We start from the raw sequence: 15,086 nt of genomic DNA on the forward strand, positions 1-15,086 counted from the left end.
CGGTTGTGCAGAACCTCTTCTCAATAAAAATGTTTAGTTGACAAATTAATTAATGTAAATAAATAGTCAGCACATTCTTACATTCATTTCAAATGATTGTGAATAAATTAATCCATATACCAAAGCCATATCCCCTTATTGCGAGGTGCCTATGATCAAAAACATTCACATTGACCTCTTCCTAACTTGACACCGAACATTAAGCCCACAGCACAACAAGGGGTGAGTTGCTTTTCCATTCGACCCTTAATCAGCAGAGAGGCCCGTCTGCATACACTGGTTTACACACTCCTCATCATATGCGTAGATATAAGTCGTTTTCAACTATCCTTTGCCACTCACATCTATCCCTAGCACACACTAATGCATCCATTAAATTATTTACGTCACATCCAGAGCACGTTTCACCCTATCCATCTAACCATATTTAGGCGTTCCTCTCATTCTATTTCCCACCACTTCTGCACTACATACTCTTTTAGTCAAATGGCCTTCATCCATTCTTTCCATTTGTCCAGACCATCTCAGAACATTTTCATCAAAACTCTCAGCAAGCTCTCTCCCCACACCAGTTATTCCCCTTACTTCCTCATTCTTTAACCTATCCTGTCGTGTCTCATCAAAAATGACTCGAAAATCTCATTTCAAAAACATTTAACATATTTTGCTTTTTTACCCTTAAACCCAACGCCTCTGAGCCATACATTACTGTTGGTACCACTAGACCTTCATACAATCCCCGCTCACCATCCATTACCAAATCTCTACATGTGAACAATCCGTTTAGCACACCTATTTCCTTGCACACTTTGCCCACCCTCTTCTTCGTATACTACTTGAAACCTCCACCTGCTACCACATACCAACCGAAATACTAAAAAGCATCTACCTTCTGCAGCTTTACACCATTGCCCAATTTCGTTGTCACAATATGTTAGCCCATTTGTAGCAATGACAATAAAGGTATATTCTATTCTATTCTATTCTATTTAACAAAATCTCTAAACAGCCGACCTCACCAACTCTCGAACACCTCAATACCTTGCTCCAGTCTGAAATCACCTTTGGCTTCCTTCTCTTACACACTCTATCAAACCCCTCTACCAAAGCACTCCGTCCAGCTGCAGAGTCAGCCACCATCCGTCATCTGCGAACAACAGTTGACTTACATCCAACCCACCATCACACTCTATTCTTTCTCTCCCTGAACTTACATCCACCTCAAGCACCACTCCATCCATATAGAAATTGAACAGACAAGGCGACATGGCAAAGCCTTTCCTTAGACCCACTCTTACAAGAGACCATTCCATCAATTCACTCCCCACTCTCACACAAGCTCTACTATCCTCATAAAAACTGCACAGCACACAGCAACCTACCACGCACCATATATATCCAAAACATTTGCCACAATGCCTCCTAATCTGACCCACCAACCGGACCTCATTTATCAAGGTCACTTGTCATTTGGGCACAAAATGGCCCCATGCTGTCTGGATTTGGGGTAGTTTACTACGCATTGGTTAGGTACAATTTTCAAATTAGGCACAATTATACAGAATCCTGTGTTTCTCTACCTAACTAAAACATTACCAACTCTATCCAACTTCCTTCCAGGAGTTTCGCCTTGGTCAATTAGAAATGCGAGTTTCGGTTGTCAACAATGATAATAAAATGATAATTAAAAAAACTACAGAGACGAGCATAATGTCTTAATCCAGCAACCCCCTAGCCCCCTTTCCTCGAACCAAATGTGATTCATCTTGAACAGGTCTAATAAAAGTAAGATAAAAGTAGATAGGCACAATGGAAAATAAAGCCAAATGCAGAGTTCTCCAATCTTTTTCAAGCTGGTAGCTACTTTTTGTTAGTAATTAGCGCAAAGGTCACCTCGTTTAGTATGCAAAAAAAACATGTTATTACTAGGTTAATTATTTGAAGTATGGTTGAATAAATTCTGTAAACTACTTAAAAAATCATCTTTCTATAAAATAACAATGACCTGGCACTGTTGAGCTAATTCTCCAACAGGTTTGAGGGCACCTTAGCTGCTCTTTGTGGGCACCCTAGTGCCTGCAGGCACAATGTGAATATCCCTGGCATAATGGCTCTATGAACATTGTTAACACATAGAGTACTTAATAGAGAAAATTATTTAACTTTCAACTTATTTAGGCCTACTGAAACGACACCCTCCAACAAATTACGACTAGGGTGAGCAGTGGCCCCACCCCTTCACAACATGCTCATTTTAAAAAGTTTGTAAAGATATCTGCTAGAGTCAATATAATCTGTATTGTGCACATCCAGTGACTTCTCCAACTCAAATGCATGTGCACATGTAGGTGTAGGTTTTGTCCGTCAAGTTTTTTCACCAGGTGTTCCCTCTCGAGTCCATTGCATCATTCTCTCTCTCCGTACTGCAGCAACCTATCGGATGTTTATGTATTCCGCGGATGTGCAGACACATTTCCAAACTTCTTAATGGCTGTGCTAAAAATAGCCCCAGCCTGGCACGACTGAACTGATTCATGCGGCTCTGAGTCATTCAAGTGCACACTCGTGAATGAAAAAGTGTGTGCCTCTTGTAGTCAAACTGCCGTAGAAAGCGTCTGTTTTCATCAAAGGAAAAAGTTACTTTTAAAATTGGGGTTTTATCTCTTTCTTTTTAAATTCTAGTATCTGTAATTCTACTTAGAGTGTATTTATTGTAAAAGTGAATGCAGGTGTGCAGTTGGATAGTTTCCCAATAGAACAGTGGTTGGGAACTTAATACTTAAGGGCCATTTATGGCTCTTTTCATGAGTACATAATGTCTCGGAGATACAATTTACCTCTTGCACATTACTAAGTGACATTCTAAAGTTAAGTAATTTCATCCTGATTATGGTTCAGTCCAGTCTATATAGGGCACATTTTCAACAACAGTTTACAGGCAGGGTGTCACACCAACATGGGCCATTTTAGTAGTAGGTCGCTAAGAAACCTTTTAATTTGAAGTTCAAGTCAACTCATGTTTATTTGTATAGCCCTTAATCACAGGAAGTCCCAGGCACAGACCACAGATTATTGCAAACCACCTACTATAATTACACCATCCCCTGATCTAAAACCTACATCAGGGTAAGGAAAAACTCAAAAACCTCAACATGAGGAAAATGAAGAAACCTTGAGATTGGACCGCACATGAAGTCATTCCTATTCAGGATGACCAGGTTGCAATGGATATTGCAATAACAAATAATAAACATATTGTCAACATAAAATATAGGTTATTCATATGGTATAGAATAGAAGTGTGTTTTAAGTTTAGATTTAAACATTTCCACTGAGGTTGCAGATTAAATCTCAGGGGGAAGAGCATTCCACAATGCTCTCGAACCTGTGGATCTCTTCTTGGCTCTTGGGATCACTAGTAGACCAGCATTTTCAGAGCGAAGGCTCCGGACTGGAACATAGGGGGAAATTAAATTTGGAAGTTCATTAAATTATGTATGATAACTGTTGAGATACTTTGGAATGAAAACCCACTGATCAACTGTAAATAAATAAGAACATCAAACAAACCACTCAGAGCAATTTCATTGGGTGAGCGGTAGAGGTGGGCAGATCCCTGCACACAGCGCAAGGTACTTCCTTATCTCTCTCTCTCTCGCTCAGTGCAGTCTGCGCCGAAAGTAAACACACCAATATCCTTATCGTTTGCAGTATTTTGTGACATTTTTACAAAATAACTTTGATTTTGAAACCATTATTCAGGACAAAAATGACGGTCAAAATGAGCCTCAACCTCAACACTCAAGTGAGGGTGGGAGACACATTTTAAGAGGTATATTTACATTGTTATAGGGCAGAGGCTTATTATTATTATTTTTAAGTCATAGATTTGATCAAATAAAATGATGCACTGTGAAATAAAATGTGCTGAAGAATTACCTTTTGTCTAGAGAGTGGGTTTGGTAGATTTTGGGTCAAAAGTGTCCCTGACCTCTGCCAAAGTTGATCAAACACCATGTTTTTTTTTTTTTTGGTTTGAACAAATTTATTGACACTAATAACAGAAAACAATCATGACAATCTCAACAGCAATTAAGCACATTCACAATATTATATTCCAATATGACGTTTTTAACAGCAAACACAATGTGAGGTTTGAACAACCCTTCTCGAAAATCTTATTAGCAATCAAACATATTCACAATTTCATTATATAAGATAAACTTAAAAAAAAAAAATAGTGATATCAGTAACCAATACCTGTTAGTACTATATACTGCATATTTGTATTTACTGGGACAGAAAAAGCATAGATGTTAACCAAGAATCCTTAATTTAGGTTTAAGGAAAAAGGTAGGAAAAAATATTGTAAATACTCCATTTATTTGTGTAAAACGTGCACCCCTTATTTTTTATATTATAAAAATTGGTATGAATTTTTGTTGCACTTTTCCTAAGTTCAAACTTTGCAGTTAGCTGCAACAGTAAGCTAACACAGATCACAGCCAGGAGAGTGCCTAATTCTAACAGTCATATAAATGACATGCGAAAGGACAGTAGATTTTATCTCATTATTATGACACTATTCTAAGCACTGTAAGTGACAAATCATGGTAACATAAAAGGCACAACAAAATTGACATTCGTCCCTGGTGCAGTGAGTAAAAATGGTTTGATAGCTCGATAGAATCCAATGCCTTTTTGTCAGTCATTTATAAATCGATTCTACTCCAAGCATTGCAAGTGACAAATTTAGTGTCAGTGAAACATAAAATGCACCATGAAATTATTATTCGTCTCTGGTACAGTGAAAGAAGTTGTGTGGTAATGCGAGAGAACATAATGCCTATTCATTGGGCATCTCTATTCTAAGCATTGTAATTTACAAATCTTATGTCATGGTAAAATAAAAGGCACAACGAAATTAACACACGTTTCTGGTACCGTAAATAAAAACTGTGTGATAGTGCGATAGAATCTAATGCCTTTTGTGCGTCATCTATAATCTATTCTAATTGTAATGTAACATGCATAAAAAAAAATCAATATCGGTCTCTGGTACCGTGAGTAAAAATAGTGTGATAATAAGAATAGGTCAGCTTTGAAATGAAGCAGGCGTGTCACTGCTACACCTCTCCCAAGTCAAGCAAGCAGGGGGCAGTATCACTTCAAGGTTGATTTAAAAGAAGACACTGAAAAACCTCAGTGTTTAAAACAGAACACTGTTCAGTATGATGACATGTTATGTCTATTCTCTTTGATGTGTCAAAACTATTAATTTTGCCAATGCGTAGTTATACATGACCGACATTTGTTTTAAGAAATGTAGCCGAGAAACTGAAAGTCTAAACTTTTGCAAATATGAATCTTCAGTTGACTCACATTTCTGATGGTAAAACATTTTTGACATCCACTCTCTTTATAATCTAAACTGTTTTCCCAAAAATGTATGAGTTTATTTGCAACAGTGTCCATTTTTTTTTTAAAATGACCTAAGACTGAAATTTGCCATCCTTCATATATTATTTGCAAGAGCCCAATATTGTGCAGGGGTCCTAAGGGTTGTTCCCTCCCAGATTTGAGAAGGCATTTGTCTTTTTGACCACATGGTAGTCAGTCGGCTTTTGTCAAGCTCCTTGGATGTCCTCATCTTATTTCCTGATCTTCAAAGAAAGTGTTTGCTTCTCACACTCCTACTAGTATTGTCATCGCTCCCGCGACAGACACAAGCACTAAAATCACTTCCACTAAACTGGCCCAAGAGCCAGAACACTTCCAGAAAGCGTCAAGGCTTAAAAGCCAATCCAGGTTTCCAGGTTGCCTCCAGGTCTCAGTCCGAATAGTATGGACATTGACATTTAAAACTACATTCCCTCAATTTCCCACATGGACATTTTGCAGCGTAAATGTACTTTTGCTGACATCCAATCTATTTTGCTTTGTTGGACAACAAGGTCATTTGAATTGGGTCTTTGTTGTATGTTTTTGTTTTGATTTGTCAACTTTTTGTATATACAGAAATATTAGAATGTAAATGCCATCTGTATCGAAAAAACAAACAATATAGACATAAATAAAATAATTGGCAGTGGCAAAGTTTGCATAAGTTTCCCATCAGCCTTTGCCTTTTCATAAGCTGATCAATACAGTATGTGTTTGTTGTGGACTGTGATCCACATGCTTTTTACTGCTGTCTAATGGCAAAAAAAATGAATATCATCAACAGCATAGAGGTGCATTTACTGTGTTCAGTCCCACAACGGTGCAACTTTAATTTGCTGTCTATAAAAAGGGATCAAACAGTCTGATTTTATTTATTCTATGCCTGAAAGCACTTCCCGAAATCTAAAGTGACAGCAACTGCCATGATCCAGAACGGCAATTCTTCACCAGATGGTGACAACACACAAATGGACTGGAGAATCCCCACATTTGCCTCCGATCATCCACCTAAATCTCATTAACGACTGTGGCAACAGATTCATCTGTTGGATCTTTGCTCTCAATGCCAATGCCGTTTCCGCCTGCCAGTGCTTGTTTCCTGACCTTTGTGACACCCATACTGTACCCTAGAAACACTTTTCTCTTCTTCCAGTCGTGAATTTTTGAATGTGTTCGTGTTGCCCTTTCATCCTTCCCTTCACATGAGGAGTGCTTTTTGGTAATTCCCTTTTCCCCAATGAAGCTATCAACTCTGCTCATGTGTCCCCGTTTTGACCCTCTCCGCCAAACCTTGACAGAAACCCTGATGTGAAAAGAAAATAACATTATTACATAACACAGTTAGTTATATATGAATACAATAAAATAGATAGTTAGTTTTGGAGCCGACCGATTAGCCTAGGAAAATTTATTTTGCCCATGCTGAATAATCTACGATTTGTGGGATCGATAAAGCATCAGCTTCTCGGCAAGGTGCCTTCGGAATGCTCTACAAAGCCAACTCAAAACAATCTCACCCCAACTCTATTCCTAATGACTCCAATCAATAGAATTTGTTTTTCTGCCTCATGTTCCCTATCAGGTCCTTCACGCCTTCATTCGTCCTTTCTTTCCCCGTGTTGTGGCTGCGTTCATTTTTCACCTGCTCCAAGATAAACGTCCGCCCGCTCAGTTCGGACCAAGCAATCATTTCATTCTTTTTTTCTTTTTCATCCACCACTTTCCATGGTCCATTTTGAGAGAAGAATGATGGAGCCCTCTGAGGGATGACTGATAAAAGGACACAGAGGGCTACAAAAAACGAGAAGACGGGTCCTCGTTGCAATTGTGTGCCCGCTTCGATATCGGCCTAACTGTCGATGACGCCTGCATGCTTAGGTAAACAAAAGCCCTGCGTCTGTGTACATTGGCTCAAAGTTCATTAGTCTGGGGAAGAGATTAATTTCCCGGTCTTAGTATCGCTCACAAATTAGCATGCAATTCAGTAAAAAGATCACGCTGCTATTTCATTCCCATGGTTTTGTACAGGAACCCACACTGCTGGCTCAATGGAACGTAATGAGGTTACACAAGTGGATATTATGCAGTCGCTTCCCGTTAATTGGGAGAAAATGGCAGAAAATCCACAATTTACGGTCTCGTGCTGTAAGGAAATGATAGATATCACTGGGGGAAATGAAAGAGGACTTTACAAATTAGAGGCCAAGTGATACGATGAAAACTGATACTACGGATAAGAATTGAACATTTTCTTGGCAGCCAAATATTCATAGAATATTCATTGTAAGTTAAAATTTTAATATTAATTCAATTCTTAACGAGCATGATGTCAACACCCTCATAAAAATACAAAAATAAAGCACGGGGAGAACATACAAACTCCGCACAGGAAGTATGGAGCTGGATTTGAACCCACGACAGGTTCCCATGACATGAACTGTGCCGCACAAGCGCTAACCACTGCGCCGCCGTGCTGCCCCAGTAACGCTAATATTAATTCCAAATACCGATCTTAGTACATAAATTACCTTAACCTCTGTATAAAAAAAAATAAATAAATAAATAAAAAAAAACGAAAAACATTTCCTTACTATTGCATCTAGGTAATGGCAAAATAGAACTCCTTTAATTTGTGGTTAATGATTGTTAAGTGGCAACTATAAGGAAGTCCATACTGTTATATATCCTGAGAACCCATACCTTTGAACATGATATCTGCACATACAGTATACAATACATGGTATTGATACTTGCTAAACCCTTGTATTTAAATATACACTTAAGTGTCGCCTGTAATATGTATCTCTTCAGTTTCAATAGGAATCAACACACTAGACAAACGTCTAATGTGATTAAGTGCTATCCAAAAAATGTGACTGGACTTAGCCTTGAAAATTGTACACGCAATGCAAAAAAATCTACTTACTGTCATTTTTCTTTATAAATGGTAAAATATTCCTATTTGTGCCCGAGAACTTTGTTACACTGCAAAAACAAATGTTACCCCATTGACACAAAACTTTTAACAGTAATTATTCCCTGTTTTCAGATAGTTGAACATCAATCATATTTTAATAAAAATAAGAACATGTATACTTACTTAAGATAAGCAAAATTATTTTCACTAGCACATGGTAGGTGGGTTTAATATTTCATCTTGATAGAACATGTTTTTTAAAATTTGTAAAATCTTCTACCACATAGAAGATTTGCCTGTGTTCCTTATTTTTTATTATGTTTTTTTTTAAGGAACAGTTAACGTTGCAAGAAAAAAATTCTTCAAAGGTGTAAATTATTAAGCCAATGGAGTGAGAACTTGTTTTTATGTAACATGAAAGGCATTTATTTCAAATATAATACCCCCCCTGATAAAGATGTTGAATATGAAGTCAAATAATGTGTTTGATGCATCCCCACTGATAAGTGAGTGGATTGTAATACATTTGCGGGTTTCTGCTGAACCTCCCTCTGTGCAAAGTGCCACTTGGCTGCATTCGCTTAACGTAGGAGCCGCCATATGTCTCACTGCTTTCCTCCTTTCTTTTTTCTTCATTTCTTCTTCTTTGCCTTAGCCGTCAATGCATTTAAATTGAGTATTTAGGGATTCTGCCCTTTTTCATCGCTCTTAGTCGACACCCAACAAAGGAGGAAACTGCACACCTCTATCTGAAACATAACCTGTCGGGAAATAAGCTTCAGCTAAAGTTGTAACCAACAACAAATTTACCAACATTTAGTCTAAATATAAAGAAAAACAAAGGACTATATTCTAACATTTTGTAGCTTGTTTAACTCATCCAATTCTAGTAACATAACTGAAGAAGAGAGGCTTTTTTATTCTTCCGTGTGTTTTTGACAACTGCGTTGTGATTTGATAAAAACAGCACTAGACTAAGACGAGCAGCTTATTCGTTTCTTGTAAGTTTTATGATAACATAATATTCTGGCCACAAATGATCAACAGGACAATGGCTTGTGCCGCGCACCCAGTCCTTGAGAGCCGCATTCCCTGCATGTTTTGGGAGTTTCTCTGCTCTAATCCAGGTGAGTCGAATCACCTGGATTATTATTCTCAAGCTCCTGCACAGCTTGCTAACAAGCTGAAAATTTGCATCACCTCAGTTGGAGAAGAAAATCTCCAAAACATGCACGACATGCGGTCATGCTTCACCGATGGGTGAGTTTCACGAGCGTGTCATCAAAATGGGTGACAATTACTTTTAGACTTGGAGAGCGCTCCATGAAGAAGAAGGAACAAAAAGTTAATGGAACAATCCCTATTTAACCACAGCTTTTAGTCTAAACCCAGTTTGTCAGGTAAAAAAATAAAATGTAAGCCTTTCTCGCTTTACCTAGCTTCATTAGGAAGAAACACAAGTGCAGCCACACAAACTTGTGGAAAAAATACACTTGCATTAACCATGAAGACAAGCAGCTCTTACTTCCTCCGCGTGTTTGTTTACATCAAGGTTGAGTAACGGGTAAAACAAGTGCTGAGTAGTGTGGTTAAGGTTTTTCAGAATATTGCAGGAACAAATATGGCACAGAATCAAACTGTTTGATTTGCAATCACACAGTCCAACATGGCTGATAATCACTTTTATCTACGTTATGCTACGTGGGTGGGTTATGGCAAAACAAAACTTGAGAGGTAGTTGGAAAAATCCTTAATTTACAACAGACCTTTGTCTAAATCAGTTTTGTCAAGAACTGATAAAACTCAAAGCCATCTCTTGACTGAAAACTAAAAAACACCGGTTAAAACCATGTATGGACTGAAAAAAAAAAGGAAAAATGGATATGTTAAGAACTTGAGGTCTTATATCAAGAAGTAAATACTTTAACTAAAATACACGAATAATCATGAAGTGCTTTAATGATGACTTAATAAGTGAAGGATTTATAAATGACAGAACGAATACCATTATTAAAAATGAATAACTCATGCAATCATCACCATGACACATTTCAATATTTCAACATAAGTCAAAATACATCTTTGACCTATATAGCAGTCAGTGGTTCTGCATTTTGGGGAAAAAGACTGCACACAAAGGTTGTCCAATAATATTCATAGATAGCTTGATGAGAGAAGATAAAGCCTGATGGCCCACCAGCCTTAAAGAGCATTGGTGGACACCCTGAATGTATCTAGGTCAACTACAATATCAATGACAAATTTAAAAATAGATTAATATGTATTTCTTTAACTGCAAACACGTGGAAGATCTTTGATACGTGTGACTTACCTAGCCGAGGGTCAAACTGCCTCATCTGAACTTCTTCCACGCAGTCGGCAGGAAACCAGCCCGTCCTTCCTTTGACGTTGCCTTCCCAGAAGCCTCCTTCACCGATGCTCAGCACTGGAAGCACGGCGAGAAAGCAGAGTTAGATTTGCAAACGGGTGCTCGTAAAATTTTGTAGCTGACGTGAGCCTTTGGGAGGCGGACCATAACACGATGCGGAAAACCAAAGCCAGGAAGGACATTTCAATGGCGGATTGAACATGTGGTCTATAACGGGGCTAGGGGTTCAAAGACTAATCTTGACTGTTTATGAAATTAAGTTTCATTTTTAGGGGGAATAATTAGAAGCTTTTTTTCTTTATTAATTTTTAGGGATCCCATTTTTTACTTCACATTTCCAATCTTGTTTTACTGTACAAAAATAAAACGGATGTTTAAATGGCACAAGAAGTAATTTTCTCCCTGCTCTCCACTTAATCAACTGAGTAGAAGAAGAACAATGAAAAGGGGAAGACGGTTGGGGTGAAAATGGTTTGCCTTATAAGGTATTGGCCTACGAATGCTTCCTCAAATTAAGGTAAGTGTGGTAATTTAGTTGGCTGATAAATCTGTTCATCCTTAGTAAAAAGATGATCAAAACTATAAATAATAAAATATGTATTTTTCCCATGTGTCTCAATTGAAACTAACTCAGAGTACTCCAGCCGCGCTTTTGTCCCAAAAAACCCCAAAACAAAACAAAATGGATTTTCATTCATTTATAAAAGATAGAATTGTCTTTGTTGTCAATGATAACAACAAATTGAACATTGTTTGCGCAGGATTAAACATGGAACAACAGAATATATGTAGTAAAGAGTTAAAAGACGAAACTAAGACGCAAAAAAATGTCAGGATTAAAAGGCACAATATTCACAAGGGTGTGTTTGGAAACTGGCGAAAGTAACAATTATGCAATGAAAAATAGTGCATTGTAACAATAGTGCAATGATAAAATAGTGCAAAACCATTTAACAGCCACAAAATTCCCTAAAAAAGGTGATTTACAGTACATACGCTATATATTTTCCAACAGCCTCAAGCATTTTTTTTGTATTTTCAATCAAAGAGAAAACATTGAAAAGTAAACACATTTTAATAATAATAATAATAATAATTTCCTTTGTATTGTCATTCTTTGTAACAATGTACACAGAACGAAATGTCGATACACCTGACCCGTTGTAGCGAGTCGGTGCAGCCGCTGCCAGAGGGCGCCGCCATTATACCAATTAGGTATGTCTCGGTCGAGGCGCGAACCAGCGACCTCCCAGTTCTCCGGGTTATGAGAACATGAAGATGTCCAAAATGGCATTGTGCTGTGATTATTACGATATTGCATTCGGGAGATAACAACAAACTGTACACAAAACACTCTATGTACATTATTTGGACGTATAGACATCCGTTATAATCTTTGATATAACACAAACCTTGTGTATTTCAGTGCATTTCCCAGGATTTTGTTATTTTTCTCTTCAGTGCCAGAGTCAATTGTATGCGAAGTACATTTTTTTGTTGAGTAGATACACCGCCTGGTGGCACTAAAGCAGAAATATTAGTGCTTTGCAGACAAAATTAACACGTGAGGTTTTTGGTGTAACCGCTATTGTCAAAAAATTGGCATATTTTCAAAAGAAAAAAAAAAAGGCGCCACTTTCTGACTACTCCAAAGTCATTTGAAAAAGTAAATACATGAAAAACTATATATGTTTGATGGTCTAGTGCCACAGAACATTTTGAGTGGTTGGAAGTCCAAACATATTTATAAACGGCTAAGTTATCATACTTTTAAGTTCAGGTCTAAATAATGTCCACTGACGTACGTTGTGTCATAAAAGGTCCTTTATTATTATGTTATTGGCTCTACTGCAGTATGGTAAGCTGGACATGTCCACCAGAGGGCCCCCAAACATTTTCTTTATGTTTTTTTTCTGTCTGCTGCCGTGCTTAGCATACTACCCCACAAAATACAACCTGTTGCCAGACTGTCTGTTCAAAAGCAGACATATAGAGCAGTGTTTCTAAAAATGGTGGTTTGCGACCCAAAAGTGGGTCCCATTTTCAGTGGGTCGCATGCCTTTGCTTTGGCAAAATAATACTAAGAAAGAATAACTGAGGGTCATGTACACGCCTGAACACTAGATGCACCGCAAATGTGATTTGGCATCTGAAATTTCACACCCAAAAAAGACTAGTAAAGTTTGTTCGCACATGTTGAGCATGGCGAAACACAGAAATTGCAAAGAATATATGAGATGTGGATTTTATTATCTAAAAAGGACAGAAACCTCTATGTGTTTTGTGCAATATATCTCAGATATGAACTTTTAAATTCTGCAATTTTAAAATGGGTGAAACTCATCTCATCTCATTAGCTACACCGCTTATCCTCAGTAGGGTCGCGGGGGGTGCTGGAGCCCAACCCAGCAGTCATCAGGCAGTGGGCAGGGGACACCCTGAACTGGTTGCCAGCCAATCGCAGGGCACACAGGGACAGACAACTCACTCGCTCATTCACACCTAGGGACAATTTGGACCGGCCAATTCACCTGAAATGCATGTTTTTGGAATGTGGGAGGAAATCGGAGTGCCCGGAGGAAACCAACGCAAGCACGTGGAGAACATACAAACTCTGCACAGGAAGTCTGGAGCTGGATTTGAACCCGCGCAGGAGGTTCCCAAGACATGAACTGTGCCGCACATGCGCTAACCACTGTGCCACCATGCTGCCCACGGGTGAAACTACTGTTCATATTTACCATTTTATGTATGTAGTGTATTTGTATTTATTATTTAAGCCTTTTTTTTGAGCGCTTAGAGGTGGTCTCACCCAGGAAGTAATTTAGTGTAGAACCGCCACTGGCCAGCGGCGCCGAATGAGGCTGCCGCTAGGTGCTCGCAGGGCTTAGAGGCAAAGGAGAGAAGTTGCACCATGGTAATTAGAGATAAATGCAGAGCTGATATTGATCGCCCATGGAGGACTCAGCCAGCGAGCTGATACACACAACAGCTGGAAGTGAATCTTTGCCCGATGAAGCCTCCTTCCATTCGGTTGCTAGGATACGGCTGTATGAAGTTGCAACGGGACCCTGGACAGCTTGCTAAACGATGCGGTAAACGTCCTCTGGCGTGGTGATGCAAGCCGAGCCCGGCGCATAATTCAAAGTCTGTACACATTTTTAATGGCCAAACTCAAGCACTTTTTAAATACTTGTTTTCCAATTTTTGGGACTATTAAAAGAAGAAATCCAGCGCTGATCAAAATAACAGTTTTTGTTGTTGTTGACTTTGATCACAAAATAAAGTCACTATCTTGCTGCTAGCACATACTTTGAGTTTATCTGAGATGTTCCTATCTATGATCTACGATAATTGTATTTCAATAAACTGACATGAATTCTGCCATTCTGCCTTTACCGACAGGAAAAAGGCTCAATAGTCGGAAAAATGGAGTTCAATACGGAGGACAAAAAATGTACTGTATGTATAAAAAGCAGGAACATAAGCAAAATTCATACTAATTTTGATGATGGGTCCAAAGCAGAGTGCATTCAATCTTCCATAGAGACTCCTGATCTTTTTTATTTGAATTTGTTCTTATTTCAGTTTATATTTTTTGTGTGTTTTTCAGAGGATCTGTGTCTAAATTGGTTAGAATACAATAGTAAATATTTTTTTCATTATTTCCTCATTTAGTTATGTCACTGAAAGCGTTAATATTTTCGATTCATATTTGATTGTTATGCATTTTCAGGGATTCTGTGTTGTTGTTAGGCTTTAAATCTGTTCAGTGTTAAAAGCTAAAACTTTTTTGGTAGATCTGTAAATATTTTAAATTACATTTCAATGTTTTTTTCACTTTAAATTCAATCAAATTAAATACATAAATTATCATTTAAAATACAGCAAATGCAAAATCCTTTACCTGGACAAAGAGCTTTTAATAGGTCACAAAACAAAGGCTGTAAAAAATACTAAAACAAAGGATCCATGAACTGTTAAAAAAGCTAAAAGTGTATTTTTCTATTTCATATTTTATTTGTTGTTTCACAGAAAATTAAATATTTGTATTTACCATTTGTTGTTTTGTGTCTTTCAAGGATTCTTTGTTGCTTGACTTTAAAGTGGCTTATTACAAACAACCTGAAAGTTAATTGAAAAAATATGAAAAAATAGTACATATTTTTAATAAATTTGGTGCATAATGTTTTATAGTTATTGATAATATATAATTCATTTTTAATTTATTTTTTTAAATGGGAAGAGCCGCTCAGAACCTCAGTGAGCAAAGTGGAAAGAGCTGCTTTTCTAAAAAGAGCTGAAATTCCCATCATTAGTCTGATGCACTTGTCTCAT

General features: G+C 37.8%; 1 protein-coding gene across 9 annotated transcripts in view; it reads right to left on the bottom strand.

The window, feature by feature from the left end:
- Positions 1-15,086, bottom strand: part of shank3a (SH3 and multiple ankyrin repeat domains 3a) — a 292,611-nt gene that overhangs the window by 63,034 nt on the left and 214,491 nt on the right. For all 9 annotated transcript variants that reach the window (XR_015850861.1, XM_088339875.1, XM_088339876.1 and 6 more), the window contains one exon: positions 10,692-10,805. Coding sequence is in view for 8 of the 9 variants with exons in the window: in XM_088339875.1 (XP_088196001.1) it covers positions 10,692-10,805 (114 nt within the window). In the remaining variant the exon portion in view is untranslated. The remainder of the gene's footprint in view (positions 1-10,691; positions 10,806-15,086) is intronic.

Source organism: Urocampus carinirostris, chromosome 7 (assembly GCF_059441175.1).
Source record: "Urocampus carinirostris isolate Australia breed hairy pipefish chromosome 7, RoL_Ucar_1.0, whole genome shotgun sequence".
Classification (NCBI taxonomy): Eukaryota; Metazoa; Chordata; class Actinopteri; order Syngnathiformes; family Syngnathidae; genus Urocampus; species Urocampus carinirostris.